At 33.7% G+C, this 23,280-nt stretch overlaps 1 protein-coding gene across 5 annotated transcripts in view; it reads left to right on the forward strand.

Annotated features, from left to right (window-relative positions):
• GRIK2 (glutamate ionotropic receptor kainate type subunit 2) overlaps nt 1-23,280 on the forward strand; it is a 526,713-nt gene that overhangs the window by 362,133 nt on the left and 141,300 nt on the right. For all 5 annotated transcript variants that reach the window (XM_084889359.1, XM_084889360.1, XM_084889362.1 and 2 more), the window contains exon 11: nt 12,813-13,019. In XM_084889359.1, the coding sequence (XP_084745485.1) occupies nt 12,813-13,019 (207 nt within the window). The remainder of the gene's footprint in view (nt 1-12,812; nt 13,020-23,280) is intronic.

Genomic DNA, 23,280 nt, shown 5'->3' on the forward strand with positions numbered 1-23,280 from the left:
AGTACTTTACTTTCCAATGTAAAATTCTGTTTTGAAATTTTTTTTCATTCTAAAAATGTGGTTAACTAAGAAATATTACTGCCTTATTGTTGCTTTTAAAGACATTTATAATTTTCATTCTCTTTTTTCCTATTGTATACTTTAATTTTTTTCCTATTTCCTTATTATTTTTTTTTCTATTTTTGGTTGTCCATTTTCTAGCTTTTTGTTATATTTGCTCCATTTGTTTATTAAGTTACTTAATGCTAAATTCACATAAGGCTAAATTTTTCTCTGTAAAAATGCAGAATAGGCTAATACACGATTAATTTAATATTAAGCATATCGCATTTAATTTTTTATGACATCTTTCACTGGCAGTTAGACATGTAGTTCTATAGCTGAAGAGAATAGATCTTACTGAAGATGTTATCTGGAGTAATCAAAACAGATAGTGGTTGGCAGTATGAATACTGGTGATATTGTTCCTTAGAGAGCACATGTGAGATTTTAGTGAATCTACACTATTGCACATTTCTCCTTTCTTAGATTATATCATAAACATATTTACTGTGGGTTTTTTTTTTATTTGACAAATACTTATAAATGAGAGCTTCCCAGGAAGATAAATCATTTGGTATAGGAATATATATATATGTGTGTGTGTGTTTGTGTGTGTCTGTATATATATATATATATATATATATATATATATATATATATATATATATATTCTGTTTTTTGATTCGTGCTCATTAGTCCCTTATCCATATTCAGAAGTAATGATGACAATTACCAGATTTTCAAGTCCAGTAAGTCCTAAATTATGTCAGGAACTTCCAACCTAACTTCATTTTCTGATCAGTATCTGTTTCTCAAGTCCTTATCTCTGTACTTTCAATCAAAACTTGATTATTTGACATTGATTCCTAATTGCTTCTCTATATTCGAGATTTAAGTGGTTCTATTAATGACAGACTATATCCGGAATCCAGTTAACCCAGCACAATGACTCAGAAAAAAAGGTACAGACTGCTTCCCCTGGCAGAAAACCTCTGTACTTTCCTCTACTAACATCACCAAAGTGAGTGATTTTTTTCCTAGAAAGCCAGAATAATAGGTAAGTCCCCAGGTCCTTATCCATTTGTAAGTCAATGTATTTTATTAGGTGCATCACTCACAAGGCATTTATGCCATTAATTTATGTCATTAATTAGATAAACAAGAATGAGCTTTATTAACTTGAATTCTGTAAATTTTGTGTTCTGAGATCTCTTTGCCTTAGTTTCATGTAGTAATTAGTTTTTTAAAATAGTAACTTGTGAATTTTTTTTATCATCTTGTCTTAGTAAACTTATATTGGTAAAACAAACAAACAGAAAAAAATTTTACCACTTCATCTGAGAACAAATTAATAAGAAAGCAATGCCTTTGTCATGTAGCTGTTTGGAAAACATTTCCTATTATATGAAAAATATTTTATACTGCATTCAAATGTAAATAGTCAAAGTTCATCAAATATTTTTTACAGCTTTGTGTTCTTAAAAGAAATCTAAATTTATATTTCCTACTTGGAAATTTTATACTTGAAATTGTTGGTATGTACAATGCTCTCTGACCTTAGAAACGAAACACTACTTTCATAATACAACATGCACTTTCTATGCCCTGCATCAATAGCATTCCCTGTTTATTGATTGGTTACATCAGAATTTCAGTGTGTTCTGTATTCTAATAAGTGTGATACAGGCATCATCTACAACTATTCTGTGGTTAAATAGATTTAAGGAAATAGTTGAGCCAAATTCTTTGGGGTTATTTTGTCACTGAGTCTTTAGTAAATTCATATGTATTGTAGATATCTCAAAGGGATGCAATCATGTACAATTTCCAAATATTTTTAATTGCATAATTTTATTAAAAATAAGACTTTTGGGAAAATTTTCAAGAAAAATGCACTATAGACAACACAAGATTAAACCATAACAACTTAAAGCCCTCCTTGATATCTGTGAAGGCATTTACATATATATGCAAATACATGAACTGACTATCCCACCAATAATCAGCAGAGGATTAATTGACACTTGGTATCTGAATTTAATACCTCACTGACAAAAGGACTTTTCTGCAGGTTTAAGGGCCAAATAGAAGTTAGAAAGTCTAGTTTTGAATTCTGAATCTGTCATATATTAGATGATTTACCTTGGATAAGTTACCTTAACTTTACATGAGGATAATAATAATGAAATGCAACTTGAAGTTTGTATTAGAGGTAAACATTGGGAAAATATATAACAATTTCCTGGTATAATATTATCTATAAACTAGAGGCCCAGTGCACAAAATTCATGCACTCTGGAGGGGGGGGTCTCTCAGCCTGTCCTGCACCCTCTACCAATCTGTGAGTTCTCAGGGGATGTCCAACTGATGGCTTAGGGCTGAGGCTTAGGTCAGTTTTGACATCCTTAGTGCTGCCACTGAGGTGGGAAAGGCTCTCACCACCACCACTGCACTCACCAGCCCTGAGCCCAGCTTCTGGCTGAGCAACACTCCCCTGTGGAAGCGCAATGACCACCAGGGGACAACTTCTGCATTGAGTGTCTGCGCCCTAGTGGTTGGTGCACATCATAGCAACTGGTCATTCCCTTCTTCCGTCAAGTTGCATATTAGCCTTTTATTATATAGGATGATAACTTCTAATGGTTGCAATGTAATTTATAAATTAAAAGGCAATGAATGCAGTGCCCATATTTACTTTTTTTCCCCAAGGTTTTTAAACATAGTTATGAACATCTTCCTCTTATTACCCACCATTCCTCTTTTTGGGCCATGTGCAGGGAAATTCATCTGTATACCTTTTCTAATTCCATTTATTTTACCTGAACAATGCTTATTTCTCTCCATTTATGTAATGCGTTCTTATTTTACAATCCATTTTTCTGATCGCTTTTCCTCTAGGATGACTTATCTAACTACCTTGGAACATTTTTCCTTTCCTTTTGCTGGCACCTAATGGTCCTCTTATCTATACAATTTATTCCTTAGGCACTTACATGAAAACTTGTATTACTAATTTACACTTTTTCTATTCTCAAGTCGATTAAGAGACACTTAGGAGAAACAATTCCGTCCTAAAGAAGATATTTTTTGAATGATAGGTAATTAATAGACATTTGTTGATTTTACTGATTACAGAGGACAGTGGCTGAAAGTTAAACTCACCATTCATTATGTAAAAATGAACTTTCAGCAGATATGTGCTGCTAACTGCTACTGATCATCGGTGGATAATCCTCATTGCACAAGGACTTTTTCATATGAGTGTTTTATGTGCATATTCAGGAATGTTGAAGAGCTTGCAGCACCTGATCCATTCTTAGGTGTGATGAGGGTAGGAAGCCAATTCGTATTCAGTTCTTGACTCTAATTCATATATCTATCAGCTGATTTGGAAAAATTATGTAAGTAGAGTTAGAGGACGGGTACTCCTTTATAAGACCCCAAAGCCTCCAAAAGCAAATTGTTGTGCTAAATTATTGGAAACAGAATCCTAATGATTAAAAATACTTTGTAATCATTGAACAAATTATGTCTTTCTCTTTTTGACTTGCTTTTTCTCTCTCCCAAACAGGCATTCAAATTTATCCAACGTCTATATAGTTTAAAGAAAACATACCTAAAGGGAGAATACTGAGGGGGAAATTCTCATCTTCATTTCCTACCTCAAAATTGGTTTTAGGTAGATGCTTAAAAGTAATCTTAGGAAAGAGAATGCCATTCTAGACAGGATATGAATTGAAGTCCTGATAATCAACAATGATTGTATCTAGATAGTTTTTCAGAATTTTATAGCAAAAAGGCTTTTTCCTAACTTAGGTTCTTATGATATTATCTCTCCCTATTTTTCTTGCTTCACACTCTCTTTCCCTTAAATCATACAGCTATTTATTCTTTTCAACATCCACATGAATAATCCTCTCTCTCTAAAAGATTTCCATTTACTTCTTTGTTTAACTCAGTAGTTCTCATGCCTTAATGCATATGTGACTGGCTACTAATCTCTGCTCTCAGTGTAAAAAGAAAATGAGGTTCACTTTTGTAGAAACTGTTAAAAACTTTAAAAGGGCGTCAGCAGAGTAATAAACCTAGCAGAGGAACCTTCTGAGTGTTGGGCTCAGTACATCTGCACGGGCCACACACCCATAAAGCTGTACATTCTACTCACCTAGAAAGTTCTTTACAAGTAAGGATGCCTGGGTAGCACCCTGGATGAATTAGATCTTAATCTCTGGAAGTGACCATCAGGCATCAGTATTATAATTTTAATTGAAAATATTTAATTTTTTTAAATATACAACTGGGACTGAGAACTGAAGTCAAATGCTATTTCTTTGGGACCCCACATTGTACTTATCTATTTACTTTCCATCTCTCTCATTAAACTGTAATGCTCCTTAAGAATAAGTACCATGTCCTATAAGTCTTCCCCTCTTCATGACATAATGCCTGAGATATTTATGGGCATCTATAACTGGTTATTGAGTGAATGAATTAATATATAGATATTAATAGGACCTGCTTATTCATTTTATAGAGGATAATCAAGGATAACATAAAAGCAGATATTAGATGATAAGTTTAAAGTGAAAAGAGGAAGCATATATATATATATATATATATATATATAATATATATATATATATATATATATATATATATATATATATATATATATATATATATAAAACCAGAGTCCATAATGACCAAAGACTCAACCTAACACCAGAACACCAGGAGGCAGTGCTGGGTTGCTGTGGTGACCCAGTGCCGGCACAGCCACCCAGCACTGACTGCTACGGGGGCAGGGGATCGGGCCCAGATAGAGGCCTGCAGAGAGAGAGGCAGGGTCTGATCCCCAGTAAAATGTACCTAATATAAAATATAGCATTCTTACCATTTAAAGTATACAATTCAGTGGCTTTAAGTATGTTCACAGTGTTTTAATCCTCACCTGAAGATATTATACTTTCCCATTGATTTTTTTAGAGAGTGTGGGAGAGAGAGAGACAGAAACATTGATGTGAAACAGATACATTGATTGGTTGCTTCCTGCACACACACTGACTAGGCCAGGGCCAGGGAGGAGCCTACAGCCAAGGTATATGCCCTGGACCGGAATTGAACCTGGGACCCTTAGGTCCACAGGCTGGCGCTCTATCCACTGAGCAGAACTGGCTGGGATAGTATGTTCACAGCATTGAATGGTCATCACCATCATCTTGTTCCAGACCATTTTTATCATCTAGAAACTTTGTATCCATTAAGTATTCACTTCCTATTCCTCCCTAGGACTAGCTGCTGGCAACCACTAATTTGGTTTCTGTTTCCATGGTTTACTTATTCTACATCTTTCAAATAAATGCAGTAAGTGACATAACTAGGATTAGCTTTTACATTTCTGAAAAGAAAAAAAAAAGACAGTGGGGTTTTGATAATTGCACTTAATTTTCTGATTGTTTGGGGGATTATTTCTATTTTAACATTATTATGTTTTCCATTTTTCTTTTTGTTAAATTAAATTTATTAGGGTGACATTGGTTAATAGGATCATATAGGATTCAAGTGTACATTTCTATGACACATAATCTATGTATCACATTGTGTGTCCACCATCCAAAGTCAAACCATCTTCCATCACCATATATTTGGCCTCTTTTGCCCCCTGCCCCCCTCCACACCCGCCCCTCTGGTAACCAAGGTACTGTTTTCTGTGTCTATTTCACTTTGATATCCCACATATGAGTGAAGTCATAGGGCTCTCAGCTTTTTCTGACTGACTTATTTTGCTTACCATAATTTTCTCAAGGTGCATCCATGTTGTCACAAATAATAGTATTTCTTCTCATGACTGAGTAGCATTCCATTGTATATATGCACTTCATCTCCTTTATCCAATCCTCTATTGAAGGACTTTAGTTGTCTTCATGTCTTGGACATCATGAATAATGTGCAGAGGTGTGCATATATCTTTGCAAATAAGTGTTTTAGAGTTTCTCTGGTAAATAGGCATCTATGTATGCTTCCCTTAAATATAGATTCCCTTTAATAGACTAGAATTTTCCATAGCCCTTATTCTATTAAGTATCTCTTTCCCCAGCCTCTTCTGTTCCAGGCACTTTGGTTCGTGTAGTTTTGCCTCTTGCTCGAGAGGTAGTGGCTAATGTATTTGTCTAAAAATAATGCTCATAATAGCACCACCTACAGAGCAGCTTCAGCCCCCACGGAGCCCCATGTGGGCCAAACAAAGGGAAGCCCTTCAGCCGGACCTCCGGGAACCCTCACACAGTCAAAATACAGAACTGCCTTTTGTGAGAATAAGCCCATACTGCTCCCTGTGGTACTCAGAGCCTGCACCAGGAGCTCTGGCTGCCCTCTTCCAGGGCCTACAGAACAGGGAAGAGGAGGGTGGTAGTAGCAGGGTGAATTGGTATGCACCAGAGGTCTTCTAGCAAATTCCTGCAGGTTTTCTCTTCACAAAGCATTTCCCTAGTCGTAAGCTGTTTCTTTGTCTTCTTTTTTTATTAGATTCCAGAGTTCCTAAAAAAATTGATTTTTTAAAACTCTAACAGTTTTGCCAGCTTTTCCATTGCTTCTATGGCTTCTTTTGTTCTATAATGGCAGAGTTGAGTAGTTGCTACTGTGTTGTCCAAGGAGCCAACATATTTATTATTTAATTTTTAAGAGAGATTTTGCTGACCACTATTCTAGAAATAAGTACATAGGATGTAACCAAAAAGTATTTGTTTATGCGTACATTGGTAGAAAATGGATGGAAGAACAAAAATAATTATATTTGTGTTTTAGAGGGTGGTTATCAAATGTAAATATCTACATGCGCTTATTAGAGAGCATATAAAAACTTAAATTGCGCTCTCTTAAAAGATCCTGATAATTTATTGTTCAGTTTTGGAGTTGTCATTTTTTACTTAGAGCTCCCTATTCCATACAGGATTAGTGGTGGCCAGTTAAAATCAAAACATGCCAATTGAAAGTATGTATTAATATTTGGAAAACATCCTATTGTTATCATAAGCTAATTTTTTTTTTTTTTGGTTTAGGTTACATGATATGTGCTCTTCATCTATCCAAGAGTGTTGCCTAGTAGATTAGAGGGATAGGTCATTATCAGATAGTTATAGGGAGTCGATAACTTATTTGTTAAGGAAATATCCATCTTCTGAACATCGGTGTCAGCGGTAATGTCCTTAATCTCCCTTTCAAAAGCATGGTTCTCTACTCTGTGTTCTCTTGAGAATCTTAGGGCAAGTTATTCAGGTATGTTGTTTTGTAAAACACTTTCTCATGCTAACACATACGCTTTATATTTTAAAGAGCTGACTCCACTCCCAGGAGAGGCAACCTCAGCAGCGGCATTGCCCTTGCCCTCCATGTTGCTCATTTGTTACCTTCTACTTCTAACCAGCTTCTCAGCACCTACCTTGATCTTCCCACTCATTGAAAACCAAGTTGCTGCGTTATTATTTATTAGTCAGTACTCTCAGGGTGAGGACAGTGATGAGATGTAATGAGTATGCCCTCATGGCTCAGAACATAGAAAAAATAAATAAACCATTCTTGGGAAAATATAAACTGTTCATCTTTAAGTTTTAAAGTCCATAACTTTTCATTTGGACTATAGGGACACTATTTGAAAATAGGTGGCGCTTTTTTTGCTGTTTTGTTTTGTTTTATTTTGGTTTTGTTTTTTTGTGTTTTTTTTTTTGTTTTTTTTTTTTTTTTGGTCAACCTTATCTTTAGTACAGAAAAATTAAGAGTTATAACAATATAAATGCATAAAATATAAATCCTTTAATATTTATATTGAGAATAATGTTTTAATTGAAAATAATGTTTTCCATAAGCGATTTGGGTTTCAGCTGGTTGCCACAAACTAATTTTTAAAATGTTCTGATAATAGAGTAAATTCAGAACCAGACTGGAACCAATTGAATATCAACAGAGGAACATTATGCTCTAAAACAAGACACCCAGTTGTGTTTCTTAGAAATGTGTCCTAAAGTAATATTTTGTCGAATGATTAATGAAGCAGAGTAGCCATGCAAGTAATACAGGATTATATGAATAGATAAGTGTCTTACGTTCATCACTGCATGGGAGCTCTAGGAGGGCAGAGTTCTTAGGTATATTTTTCTTTTGTTTTTCATTTTTGTATATCTGGAGCCTAAAAGAGTGCTGGCACATAATAGTTCAATTCATGTTCAAAGAAATAAATTAGTTAGCTTAGCTTTATTATTGCCATAACAAGATACGTTTTACATATTATAATATAATATTAATTTGCACTTTATGGCCTTGTCTTTTGAATATCATGGGTAAAACGATATCTTTCAAGGGTTAACATCTAAAGAAGATAATTTAGCTCTCTGTAGATAAGGACTGAGGTATATATGAGTTATACATTTATAATCATGAAATTTCATTACATATAAATAAAACATTTTGTTCCCCTGAACCTTAAAACATACTTTACTTTTTCAGAACTTTATTTTAGGTTTATTCTGTGCTAACCCCCATCCAATGCTGATAAAAATATGTGAGTTGCCGGGTTCCTTAAAACTGGAGTTGATAGTGGAAATGCTGACAAATCCTTATTACAGATGCCAGTAGAATGAAGTGCCTTTACCTCTAGCAAATGCTGATGTGGAGATTTAAGACTCTATGAGAAATCAGTGAAGTTGCCCAAGAGAGTTTTATCATATTATTCATTGAACTCAATATGTGGTACAGTAATTGCTTCTGGTACCATTTTTCTTTTCTTACATGAGTATATTATTTATTCTTGTGCTGTGCGAAGCAGAGAAAGAGAGTTTAAAGGAGAGTCATAACTCCATGTAAACTATCTTGTGACACAGTGTAACTGGAGATAGGAATCGCAGCTGGAAAACTGTGTCTTACTTATCAGAATTAAATATGGGGAAATGGTATTTGACATTGTAGAGATCCATAAATACTAAAAAGATGCACTCAGGCCACATAATTTTTTTCTAGTAATGCGAAAGCCTGTCTAAGGAGACTTTTTAATCTCACAGGGGTCAACAAATTTATTTGCCTCTGACAGAAGTTTTCTCATTAGGGTATAGGTGAAGAAAATCAAGTTAATAGGTCAAATGGTTACTACTACATGCTAGATTAATGTCATTTAAATAGCATAATAATTCTTGAAATTTTTGTTCTGCTTTTGTACCTTGTGCACATATGCCTCCCATGCACATGCCTCCTGGATCCTTCAGTGTTCACTAGCTTTTACCATATTTTTCTTCAGTGTTCAAGTAAATTTGTGTGAAAAAATATACCATAAATATTTTGGAACAAAAAAGTAAAAAAAGAGACAATGGTGATTGAACAGTGAAAATAGGAGCATTTTTTAGACATGTATTACTGAGTCTGATGGTTTTAAAATATGCTATTTTCCTAAATTCTGTACTATTAAGTTAAAAACATGCATTCTTATTTGGAAAGGAGATAATTTGTGATGTAGAAAATGAAGTTTTGGATTATATAGTTACTCATTTTCTCTACATTGTTGTTTTGATTGGATTGTTTAATGAGTAAGTATATTATTTTGCATGCAGCATAGACCAGAAGTTAATCCCAGTTGATTGAAAAAAAAATAAAGCCATACAGTACATATTAAGTTATCCAATGAGCTATGTGCAATTATGCATTCACGTGCTGTTTGGAGATGATCACTAGGAACCATTTAATGCTGTCTAGTAGTCTGACTACCGAATTGTGTGCTGTTGTTAGGCAAAATACTTTGCACCCCTGTCCTCAGTTATTTCACGTATAAAATAGAAACAATAATGTTACTGACCATTACAGGGTTGCAATAAGAAATAAATAATTTAATCTAAGAGAAGCACATAGAACAGGGCCTGACTCAAAGTAAGTTCTTAGAAAATATTAGTTGGTGCTATTCGTGCAGGGATCTTGACAAATGTCTAGTGCTTATGACTTTTAAATCAGCACATATTAATATAATTTATTTTATATGTATTTAACATATGTAAATAAATTAATTTATATATGTAATTAATTTAATATATATACATAAATTCATTTATAAGTCAGAAACTGAATGAAAACCAAAGTATGAAGTTGACAGAATTAATCTATTGAACCAATATGCTTCTTTTATTCCCAGCCCTAAATTCTTGGGCTGGCTTCTCTTCTGCAGAGGAATATGATATATACTTCTCAAGTCCCTAACCCTCTGCTCCTGGGTTAGTGACCTGAGGACTTGTTACTACAATAGGACCCCCAAGGGAAACAGACCTCTGGTAATTTTTCTCTTCAAGTTCCAGTTCCCTTGTCCCCTGCCCCCTTTTCACCCCGCCACCCCCACTGACCAAAACAACCCATTTCATTTAATTTACTACACCGTCATTTTGTTTGTAAGCCCGCTAAGGTGTGTAGTAATGATTGGTACTATTAATGAAAATTTAAGTAATTATCTTGCCATGTACATTTTGCAATTCTAGTTCAGAAAATACACATATAACTCATCTCTCACTACTCAACATAGTAATATTATGGTAAAATAACTTAAAAGTTGTGTGGGAAAACCAGAAAAAGAGACACATGAATATGCTCTGCACATGGAAGCTGTTTTCCTTTAGTATTTCCTCTTGTCAGTGTGACAAGAGTATCTAAATTGTGATCAATGGAATAATGTTATCTTACTTAAAGAGTAGAGCAGGAATGGATATAATAACTTCAAGGTTGGAAAAATACTATATCTATCACATTCTTAGTACTCTGTGTACCTCTGGGGAATGAAGTTTACATGTGACAATGTACATAAAAATTAGAAAGGATACTAACTGTTCTCTTACCTAATGGTAAAACCAATTATCTAGCTTTGAATTTAGCTACAGATTAACTTCTGATTTAAAGTTATTTAACCTAAATGCATTTAAAAATTCAGCATGCATGGATTTTCATATATGGTCTGATAGTATAGAAAGCAATATAAAATAGTGGGGAAAATGTGTACCCTGGAATTTAAATAATCTGAGTTAAAAATATCATCTTTTCCTCTTCTTAGATCCTCTTTATCTCTTGGTAACCATATAAACTGGGAAATTCTTTTAACCTCTCTTGAAAATGACTATTGTAAAAGAGTAAGGATCATCACATATTGCTCTCTTGTCTATGAGGAGTTTTTTGTTGCGGTTGTTGTTTTCTTAATCTCTTCATCGATGGCTGTTCTTTTTCTGGAACTTTTCAGTGTCATATTGGTCTCAGGGCTTTTTACTTGCTGTGTCTTGATCTAAAATCCCCTTCTTTCAGATTTTCAAGTGGCCAAACTCCTTCTCTTAAGTACTACCATATCTCTCCTCTCCTTAGAAAAGCATTTCACACATATTACTCAATTGTGTTTTATCTTATCTTGCCAAATATCTTGCAGTAGTTGTGTATCCTATTGCCCTATTTTACGTTTTTATACTATTTATTGATGACAAAGTTACATGTTCTATTTGTTTAGGCATTTATTATTGGTTTCTCTATATCATAAACTTGAGGACTTGGATTTCTCTTTTATAGAAAAGGGCTGCCTCATAGTAGGTGGTTCATAAAATGTTGTATGAATGTATATGTTCTTAGTAAATGTTAGTTTTATAATATACTAGAGGCCCAGTGCACGGAAATTTATGCACGGGGCGGGGGGGTGTTTCAGCCTATCCTGCCCTCTCTCACAGTCCGGGAGCCTCAGGGATGGGAGGCGACCCGGCGATCAGGGAAAGGTGATGTCCCATCACACCTCTGCTGCTGCCACTGCTGGCAGCACAAGCCTTGGCCGGCCCTCGTTACCCAAGCCTCAGGCCAGTCCTGGGCAGCTGGGCAGCCACAATCTGAGGCTTGCCTGTGCCTCAGTCTGGCCCTGTGTGGCTGGGGGAGCTGAGGGGACTGGGGAAGTGCAGAGGCAGGTGCATGGAATACCCGGGCCTGCCTGGGTGCGGGCCTGGCCTTGCTGCATGCCTGCCACCCCAGACGGACTGAGGGGACTGGGTGTCCCCATCTTGTGGCTGTGGGTGCCACCATCTTTGAGGGTGTAGCAGTCAATTAGCATATTCCTTTCTTATTGGCTGTGGGTGTCACCATCTTTGTGACATTGTGAGGGTCAATTAGCATATTCCCTCTATATTAGATAGGATTCTAAAAAAAATTTATTTTTCTCAAATAATTAAAAATTATAGTTGTAATTTTCCTGGTTGTTAGAAAAAAAGTGATAATATATATAAAAGTACTACTCTAGTTCTTAGCACATGGTAAGTAATTAGGCAACAACTTTTTAAAAAATTAATTTATCAATAGATCCCACTGAAATAGCATATCAAATATTGATTAAATGGTATAAATTAAGCATGGGTATTGTAATAATAGTGAAATTATATTTAAATGTACTATATATTATACCTATACATATATCTGTATGTATTATGCAGTATATAACATGCCATATTATTTATTATATATGATTTAAGCTATATGCTAAAAACATAACATTATATTTTTATTATGTAGTCAAGGTAAAATTATTATATTTAAATATCCTTTTGTGATGCACAAATATTGCTGTTAATCTACTTTATTAATATTTCCAACTATTAATTACAACTAGAAAAAAATAAAATTGACTTGTGTACACAAATTAATGTGAATTTTTCTATCTTCTAAGAAGCACTATAATTCTAATAGTTTCATGATTAGCTAATACCTATTATCTTCATGTTCACTCTTTTCAGGAAGAACCCTATGTCCTGTTTAAGAAGTCTGACAAACCACTCTATGGGAATGATAGATTTGAAGGCTATTGCATTGACCTTCTCAGAGAATTATCTACAATCCTTGGCTTTACATATGAAATTAGACTTGTAGAGGATGGGAAATATGGAGCCCAGGATGATGCCAATGGACAATGGAATGGAATGGTCCGTGAACTAATTGATCATGTAAGTCCCTTTTATCATTATTTATTACCTTTGGTAGATTCTAAGAGATTTTACTTTTTTATGATAAGTGGTTAAAAATGTCAAAGAGCAATAATATATTTCAAATATATATTTTCTGCAACAATTTTACTCAAAGAATATGTTTTTTGTGTAATTAAATATAAAGAATCAAAGAGAGATGTATAGTTCTATTACAGAGAGTTATTTGTCTTAAATTTACTAGTATGTCGTGATTTTGATATCTTGAAAGTATTTGCTCTTCATTTATAAAATAGAATGTGGTTTTCCAACACTATTTTTTTTTGCTTTATAATGCTAACTTTCTATTTAACAAAGAGAATGGGTGATACAAATCTAAATTTCATTATAAAATTTTCATATACTAGGATAAGAGACTTATATTTTAGAGATAAGAGAAAATTATACCCAAAGAACCTAAAATAAGATACTATGTAAAAATAAATCAAGGATATTAACCATGTCACTTAGTGATTGAGTGATGACAAGCTATGAACCCAGGAGGTCATGGATCAATTCCCCATCAAGGCACATGACCAAGTTGCTGGCTCCATCCCCAGTAGAGGGCATTCAAGAGGCATCCAATCAATGATTCTCTCTCAGCATTGATGTTTCCATCTCCCTCTCCCTTCCTCTCTGAAACAAATAAAAACATATTTTTAAAAAATAATATTAAGCATAGTTAGACAGGAGGCTAGACACTTTATTTTATGTTTTTAATGAAATTAACCAAGGATTTCATCTTGGCAAAGAAAGCATTATTTCATTATTTCTTAATTGGCAGTGTTAATTAATTCACAGTTTTGAAATAAACTCTTATCTTTTAAGTATTATAACATTGTGTTTACTTTGTGTTTCATAACACATAAGTTTATTTTGACATTTTCCATAATATTAAGGCAAAAAAAAATATTGGTAAGAATTCTACAAAATAATAAAATATTTTCATTTAAAAAACATTATGAACTGTACCCTAATTTAAATTTTTACTTATGGAAGTAAAAAATATAGGCAATTTTCAAAGTATTTTGAAAATGCTTTATTAACTTCAAATTTTATTATCAAGAAGAAGGATGTTTTGCACATGAAAGGAAGAGAATGATATATTATTAATTATGATTGATATCTACAACTTTTCTAATGCATTATCTGACATATATTAGGTAATAATAAAGACATAACTAATAAGCCCAAACTTTGTGTCTTCTTACTTATTCTATATTTCTCCTATAGTGTTTATGAGTATTCTTGTTGAGGACTAAAATCTAAAATATTTAGAAACTATTACAATGACAAATAGGTAGTGATTATAGTTGCTATTGATATTAATTTTGAATTGAAGCCTAGTCAGTGAAATAATGTTAAGTTTTAATGTAAAGTTTATTCATTGGAACTTTTGGTGTTCTGTGTCTTGTGAACGGTAACTTTATATTAGAATTAATTACAAATAGGGAGGAATTACAAGAAAATTACACTGTTCGATTAGCAATAGATAAAATAATGGGAAAAATTATGTTTGGGATATCAAGAAAGCTGGGCACACATTATTTTTAAATAGTATTTAATATGTTTTTAATCAAATAAATAATTATAGGAAAAGTCAAAATACTTTTGGACTGCCTTATACTTATTTTATGGTTTAATATTGTATCAAATTTGAGCTCTCTCCTTGTCACCTACTTAACATTCACTTCTGGGCTTCTGTGTTGGGCCCCTACTCCATAGGCCATTCCTAACATTTTCACTCCTTTAAACAGCCTGATTTTTTGAACCCTTGTAGTACTACCACTTCTGTGCTTACTCACAGACTCTTCTTGTTACTTGAAACTTTTTGTCCTTTTTTCTTTCACACAGAATGAGCCTCAGCTGGAGGCAGCTGAAGCCACTGATCTACTGGGGCTTCTCTGACCTCGTATGGCCATACTGATAAAATGTGGGAGGGAATACTGTATACTCATACTTCACAGACCCACACTTACATCGTAGTTATACAAATTTAGGAATTTGGGTGTCATCTATCTATCTATCTATCTATCTATCTATCTATCTATCATCTACCTATTTATCTATCTATACATCCATGCATGCATCCATCCATCCATCCATCCATCCATCCATCCATCCATCCATCCATCATCTCTCTATTTATTTATTGGTACATATTCTTTGGAATGTTACTAATTCTGTCTTAAGATCAGTTTTATTATATGTACAATGGGAATGATGTTACTCCACAGAATGGCAGTTTGAGCTAAATGCTAATAACTAGGAGTACAACAGCACTTTAGTCCTTTTTAGTTTAGTCAAATACATCATTGCGACAGCAGAGATGGGGGATAGATGCAGGAGACAGAAGGAAGGGAAGAAGGACAATAACAGAAGAAAGAATAATTTAAATGCCGATCTCACACAATTTACTGTGTGAAAAGCTCTTGGCATAAATGGATACTCTTGTGTATACTAATACAGATTAAACACACACACACACACACACACACACACACACACACACACCATCAAAACCTAAATGCAAGTCAAAAAATTACTGCATCCTTAACCTAGTATGCAATTATAGATACTAAACTCACTTCTTCTATTGTGTTATTTAAGGAATGTATGCATCATATTTGAGAAGCCGGCTCTCAGTTAGAGTGAATGTATTGTACAGATCTTAGTGTGTTGCTTAGCAAATGGAAAACACTCAAGACCAGTAATTGTTGTTGTTATTATTATTTTGACTATTATTACTATTGCTGTTACTATATACAAAAGGGTACAAATGCTTTCTTTCATGTTCCTTTATCTTGGCTTTTAAACAGTATTGAATTAGTTTACCAGATTACTGTTTTACTGTTGAAGCGTAATTATTATAGACTGACAGCTTTCAGAGGGGAAGGGGGTTGGAGGACTGAATGAAAGAATGTAAAGGGATTAGGTAAAAAATATTTTACACACACACACACACACACACACACACCACACGGAACAGTGTGGTGACAGCCAGAAGGAAAGAGAGGGTGGTGGGTAGATGGAGGAGGCAAAGAGGAGGAGAGAATGGGGATGGAAAGAGACTTTGCTCGGAGTGATGGGGGCACCAGATACTGTACAGATGAGGTTTTATTGAATTGTACACTTAAAACCTGTATGGTTTTGCAAACCAATGTCACCCCAACAAATTCAATAAACATAAAAAAATAAACAAAACTAATAATTATATGTGTGATATAATGTTATGGGCAAAAGAGCGATTTTTTTGTAAGTACAGTAAAAATGAGCAATTTTTAAAACCATATTCAGTCTCTTTATCTTGCTAGAATTGAGTGGATTAGATTATGAGAAGTGTTTGCTTTTTTAAGTAACACTTAAGCTTAGCTATTTTAGAAGTGACAAAGAAGTTTACAGTTCCTTTGTGCTTAAAGAGTCTTGTGTTTTAATATTAATGCCATTAGTGGTTGCTAAGAGAATTAGTCAATAAAAGCTTTTTTCCCTTCTTTTCAATGAGGCTTCTTTTTATAACTTTAAGTGCTGCTAAAAATTTAAAAGCAAACAAACAAAACCTTGATCATTTTACGGTTAAAAGAAACTACAAAGACAAAATTCTGTTTTAGTTTATAAAACAACTGTGGCAAAGTAGGAAGTCTGTTGAGATCTACACTTATTTTACATTATTTTTAATAGGACTCCTGGTGCTGTGGTTTTCCAGCTGCGCGAATGCTTCCCAGCATGTTTCCTCAGCATTGCAATTGGTATTTAACACTATCGAGCCTTTTATGATTCATAAATGAGCCTTAGAAGACCTCACTATGCTTTGCTTGTGTCTCCTGATTGCACTTTTATTATATACTAGGAATGAAGTCAAATATTTGTTTTTCAGGGAACTTAAAAGGGCTCCAGGTAATATTAAAGAAAATAGAAAGGCTAAATTAAAAAACAAAACAAAACAGTTTCTACTAAATGGGAATTGGCTTGCACCGTATCTTTATATGTTGATAGCATGTTGTCTCAATTTTGCACTATAGTGGAAGCATTCTAATAGTTTAGGGGGAAATTTTGAAGAATGGTGAAATTATAACTATTTTGTTGTATAGGAAAAATAACTAAAAAATAGCAATGCAAAATAATTTATAATTTTCTATGACCCCAAAATACAACTGTAATCTATTACTGATAATGTTTGAATTCTTACCATAAAATTTCTCATTTCAGTCATTTTCAAATCAAGAACAAAGATAGAATTACATTTTCTCATACCTCCCCACATGTTGACAAAAAAACAAAAAAACAAACAAAAAAAAACAACAACCTTCAAACCTGTAGAAAAGTTGATATGTTTATTTGAGGCAAAATCTTTGAGGAAAGGCCCAGAAGCAAGAGCTCCTTGGGTTGAGAAAATGCCCTGGAGGACAGTAGTTTTGCCATTCCTTTCATGCACGGAGAATCAAAGGAGAAAATGTAGAGGAAGTATGCTAGTATGAAATCCATGGTGTAGATTAAGAGGGCAGGAGAAGCAAAGCAGGGAAAGCTCTATGACTGGACACAAGTACAATGAAGAAGCACACACTCCTTTTCACTGGTGGGTGCAAGATAGTTCATAGAGATGGTAAGTGGGGAACAAATAATAATGAGGGGTTTCCTGTCCCGTTGTGGTGGTCTTGTGCTCTGGTGCCTGTGGTTATATCTTTCCGGGGTCTTCAAAAGAAGATCACTCTGATATTTCGAAAGTATGTTATCCTATATGCATAAGAACAGTGGACAGGGAGCACTTAAGAGAGTGACAGGCCTGGGACCTGAGACATAACTACAGGCCATGATGTTCCCAGTTAGGAATTTATGATCAGATCATCCTGTGTTGCTACCTTTGGTCACTGAACTTGTCAGGCCTGTCATGTGAGTAGTTCCTAAGGTTTATTTTATAACCTTTTTTTTTTTTTTAAATTCATACTTGAAACCACTGTGTTTAATTTGGTATTCTGGTTCATTTTGTATAAATTGCTCAGTTGTATTCTATCATAGGGATATACCGTTCTTACTTAGTCTTCTGTTAGGGCATTCAAGTCACTTCCAGTGTCATGCTATGAAAACCAATGCTGTCATGAAGAGTCTTGTCTTATGTCCTGGGGCACCTATGTGAGGGCTTCTCTGAGAAAGGAATTGTTGGCATATATTTTCATTTTATTAGATATTGACAATATTGTCCTCTAGATTTCTCTTACTAATTTAAATTTCCACTAGTAATATAAAGTTTCTGTTTGCAAAATTACTAATTTAAGATTCTCACTGTTTGAATTTGTTGAATCTGCATATTACTGATCCATAGCCCCTTACTCTTCCCCCTTTCCCCATATTTATAGATTTATAGACTTCAGTTTCTCCTTATTTGAATTGCCCATTCACTTTCATTGACTTTTCTTATTGATAGATAGGATTTTTTTTTTACATATTCTTAATATTAATAATACAACTACTTATCCTAGTAAGGATTATGTCTTCAGATTTAAGGAGTGTGTGTGTGTGTGTGTGTGTGTGTGTGTGTGTGTGTGTGTGTTGGCATGGACGTTTTCAAGTTTGAGTTTTTCAAATTTACTTAATTTTTCTTTATGCCTTGTGATATTTTATTGCCCTGTTGCAGAAATTCTTTCTTACTGTACCTCAAAAAGATATTCACTATTAAAGAAAGTGAAGACTTCTGTCTTTAAATTATTCCATCACCCACACTGGTTAGACTGGGAATTAAGAAAAAAGATCAGAATTCCTTTTGCTCCCTTTATGAAAATAGATCCCCAAATACTCTTAGCTACAACTTAATTGTTAATCATTTTCCTTTCTTTGTATAAAACCAATTGAAAAGCAAATTATGTTTACTTTTAATGGGAAATCCTCTATTATCTCAGGCATTAGAGGGAAGGGTTTAAGAAAACTACAGGAAGAGGAAGAAGTTTTCCTCTGCTCTTCTAGTTTCTTTCAGCTGATATATTGTAATAATTCAATCAACACAAGATAGATTAACAAGTTAAAATAGCCAGATGTAATTATATAAGTATGTACGGGAACTCCACATACATGAGAAGTTCAAAGACAGAAAGGTAAGAATGAAGTATATATGGTATTCTGAGCAAATGAAAGAGGTAACGTGCTTGGAAGCTTCAGAGGGGTGTAAGGTAATGCACAGAACAATAAGAAGAGCAGAGTTCAGTAATCAGATGTCTCCCTTCCCATATAGATAAGTTCTTAAAAGTGATTTTTCGGTAAAAACTCTTTATTATAGACAAAGCACCTACCTTAAATTATTTTTAAAAAGAGGCAAAGGTTTCTCTTACGTCTTCAGGTTTCTCTTATGTCTTTATTTCAGTTGAATTGCCTTCCACTAAAAATAATCCACATGACCAAATAGCACATGCAGGGGAGACCTGTTCTGAACCCTTCCAGTGAAAAGGGCTGGTATAATTCTTTATAATTAAACTTCTTTTCTAAAACTGAATTTAAACACAAAGTTGTTGAAAGTCAAAGTCAAAAAATTCAGAGACAGGGATATTGATCAAGTTCTTTCAGAAGCAGGATATCATAGACAGTATAATTGAGATTTGTACTATATTATAGACTATGATACTCGCCAATGTGCTTATTAAAACAACTCTTAAACATAATAATTTTTTAAAATTTTTATAAGGCCAATGAGGCATTTTAAGTGTTACATATTTCTTTAAATACTGGTGCAATATAGATTTTGCCCTCATTCTATGTCGTTTCACAATAATATTAAGGTTATGTTTAGAAATATTTGTGTTTTAAACTTAAAGATTAAAGTAAAACACTATTTTTTTTTTGGAATGTATTTGCAAGATTTTTAAAATAAATTATTTTGCCAACAACCATCTTTTGCTAATAGGCCATTTAATTGTAACTTATAGCAAAACCCAGAGCTAAGAATTATTTTGCATTGTACAATAAATTATAGAATAAATATTTCTCAGGGATACTACTAAGTGCTTAAAATGATTTGTGAACTTAGTTACTGAAAATACCATGAATATAAATGTTTTGAACATAAATATTACCGGGAAAATATAGCACAAAGTCATAATTTGAAGATTACAAGTAAGTAAAATGATAAGTTGATATTATAGAGACTCCCATAGATATAGAGAAACTCTTATATGTTCCTATACATCTTATATATATAATTTTGCTCCTTCTAAAACACTATACAATTAATCAGTTTCACATTGCAGGGCACTGAAACTTTTTCTTCACATAGTCTTCTTAAAAAAATAAAGCTTTCAAAAGCTTCATACATGAACAAAGGAAAAAAAGATTGGAATAGAGAAGGCTTCAAGTTGGGATTTTGATAGCTCAAACAAGGTGTTATATAAAAATGAAAGTAGAATATCAACTAAGAGTAAGGGAATTCTGGGAGAAAATTGCCCACCTGAGAAAATCAAAATTATAAAGTGATTTTTAAGGTCAGTAATAAAAGTTTGCATTTGAGCCTGGCCACTGTGGCTCAGTTGGTTGGAATGTATGTAGTCCCATACATCAAAAGATGACGGGTTCAATTTCGTTCAGGGCACACACTCATGTTGCTGGTTAGATCCCCAATTGGGGCCTGTAGGGGAGGCAGCCAATGGATTTCTCTCTCTCACATTGCTATTTCTCTCTCTCTTTTCATCTCTCTATGATTAAAAAGAAAGTTTGCATTTGATTTAGACAGTGAATTTACAGTGACACTACTGAAGCAGTGAGCTGTTTAGCTGTTGTATATGGGACAGCTATGTTAGTGGAGAGTAAAGACTGATTTACTTTTATTGTTACCAGAAAAGCACCGATTTGCATCAGAATCAACATAAATTATACAGGTTAAACAAGTACCTGTGCTTTTTTAAAGGTGACATTTTCTTTAGAACATAACACAAATTAAAACAGGAACATAACAGGGGAAAGTCCTAAAAAACTTAATTTAAAAAGGAAACCATAGCATTAATTTTCACTAGAGAACAAATATTTCTTTGTTAACCAAGACTGGATTATTCTATTACCTGAACTTATGTAGAGTTGTTTTTCAAAGTAAATTGGAATAATGGAAATTGTACAATTGCTAAAATTGTACAATTATTCTTTATGATAACCCTAAATGTAAGTATAATTCAGTATTATTAATTCAGCATTTTTGTGCCTGTCACAATTGTATACACTAAAGATATAATCATAAATATGAATCCCAGGTAAAATAGATAGTTAAATAATTTTAATGTACTTCAGGTAATAAAATAATATAGTTATTTCCAAGATACTTAGGGGAACCTGAGAGGTGTATAATCCTCTCTGAGATGAAAACAATCAAGGAAGTCATGAAGCTTTAATTATAAGAAAATGACAGATGGTTTTCCAATATACTGTTTTCAGTGTTTTAGTTAAATTTCAGCACATGGTTTTACCTGAAGGATGTTATTTTATACAACATCGGTAAGTAATAATATTAGATTGAAAGAGAAAATTGTCATTTTTTGTTGTTGATTAAAATGAAATATCAAGCACTTCATGTGATCAGACCTATATATTTCCCCTACTCATGATACCATGAAAAAGTTTGCAGAAGCTTTTTCTACCTTGGAATTTAAAACTTTAACCTTTAATGATTAATATAAGAGCAACTCTAGATCCTTCTTTTTTAAGAAGACTGTTCTGGCAAATATTTCTGTCTGATAAGCTTCTTTAAGACTCCAGAACTAATTAGAACCAATAAGGAGTCTAAGTGATTAAAATGTGGTTTCTAACAAAAACAAGCAAACAAACAACCAAAGCCCTCATTCCTGCAGCACTGTTCAAGGCCCACATTTCCTGCCAGAGCCAGAGCCCTGTCACCATTGTTTAAATCTTGGCAAAGTTCAAAAGGAGCTCATCAATGCCCAGTGAGAAATACTGTGCACTACTCATTATCCTGCAGAGCCCCTTTGTTCAAACAGTCAATTTTTATGCTGTTTGTAAGGTTGTGTGGTTGTAATCCCTGGATAACGGCCAGGAATAGCCTGAGTAACAAAACAACCAGTGTCTTTCTGTTCTCAAATCAGCCTGTCATTGTGTAAAGAATTTTTTGAATTATGATGTATCTTGTTTTCAGTCAGTGCTTTTATGTTATTCCAAGACCCCAAGTAAATGATGTTTACCTCTATGTATGTGCTAGCGTAGATTCATTCCCATGCATTTTTTAATATAAATTATCTTTTATGCTTTGTTATTTAGCTGATGTTGGATGTTCTAATTAAAATATGTAATATTATATAAATCATAACTGTTTTTGATATGCTCTAAGAGTGTCGTACTGTCTCTACGTAAATCATGGTGCTCTCAACCCAAAGACTTGTGTGCATGCTATAAGCATAACCAATGGATACAGATAGTAGGGGAGTGAGGGCCTATGCTGGGTGAGGGTGTGGTCATGGAGAGGTCATTGGGGAAGGGAAGGAGACATATGTAATACTTTCAAATTAAAGAATTTAAAAATATATATATAAACTGAAAACTTTTAAAGTAATTGGTACAACATTATAAGTACACACACATTTTTTACTATATTTACATATGCACACAGTATGCACTGTGTATGTATGTTTATGAATATATATAAACAGTATACATATGTTATAGATTATACTAAAAACAGTTTTTAAAAGAATAAAAGTATATGAATAAACTATGAGTCTGTATTGTCAAGGACAATGCCTCGTGTTTAAATGGACATACAGATGCATATATCTTTCTGAATAAATGTTTTCAAAGTTTCCAGGTAGATAACCAGAATAGGGGTTTATGGCTGATATGGTAACTATATTCTTAAATTTTTGAGGAACCTCCGTACTGTTTTCCTTATTGGCTATACCAGTTTACATTTCCACCAGCATGGAATGAGGGTTCCATTTTCCCTACAACAGCTCCACACTTGTTACAATTACTTATGTGTTGACAGTAGCCATTCTAACAGGTATGAGATGGTATCTCATAGTTTTTATTTGCATTTTCCTAATATCTAGTGAATTTCAGCATCTTTTCATATATCTGTTAGCCATGTGTATGTCTTCTTTAGAAAAGTGTCTGTTCAGATCCTCTGAACATTTTTTTTTATTGGATTGTGTGTTTGTTGGCTGTTGAGTTGTATGAGTTCTTTATATAGCTTGGATATTAACCCTTGTCGTAGGTGTTGTTTGAAAATCTCTTCTCCCATTAGCTTGGTTTCTTTTTGTTTTGTTGG

The sequence above is a fragment of the Pipistrellus hanaki genome (assembly GCF_964339955.1).
Source record: "Pipistrellus hanaki genome assembly, chromosome: 7".
Taxonomy (NCBI): domain Eukaryota; kingdom Metazoa; phylum Chordata; class Mammalia; order Chiroptera; family Vespertilionidae; genus Pipistrellus; species Pipistrellus hanaki.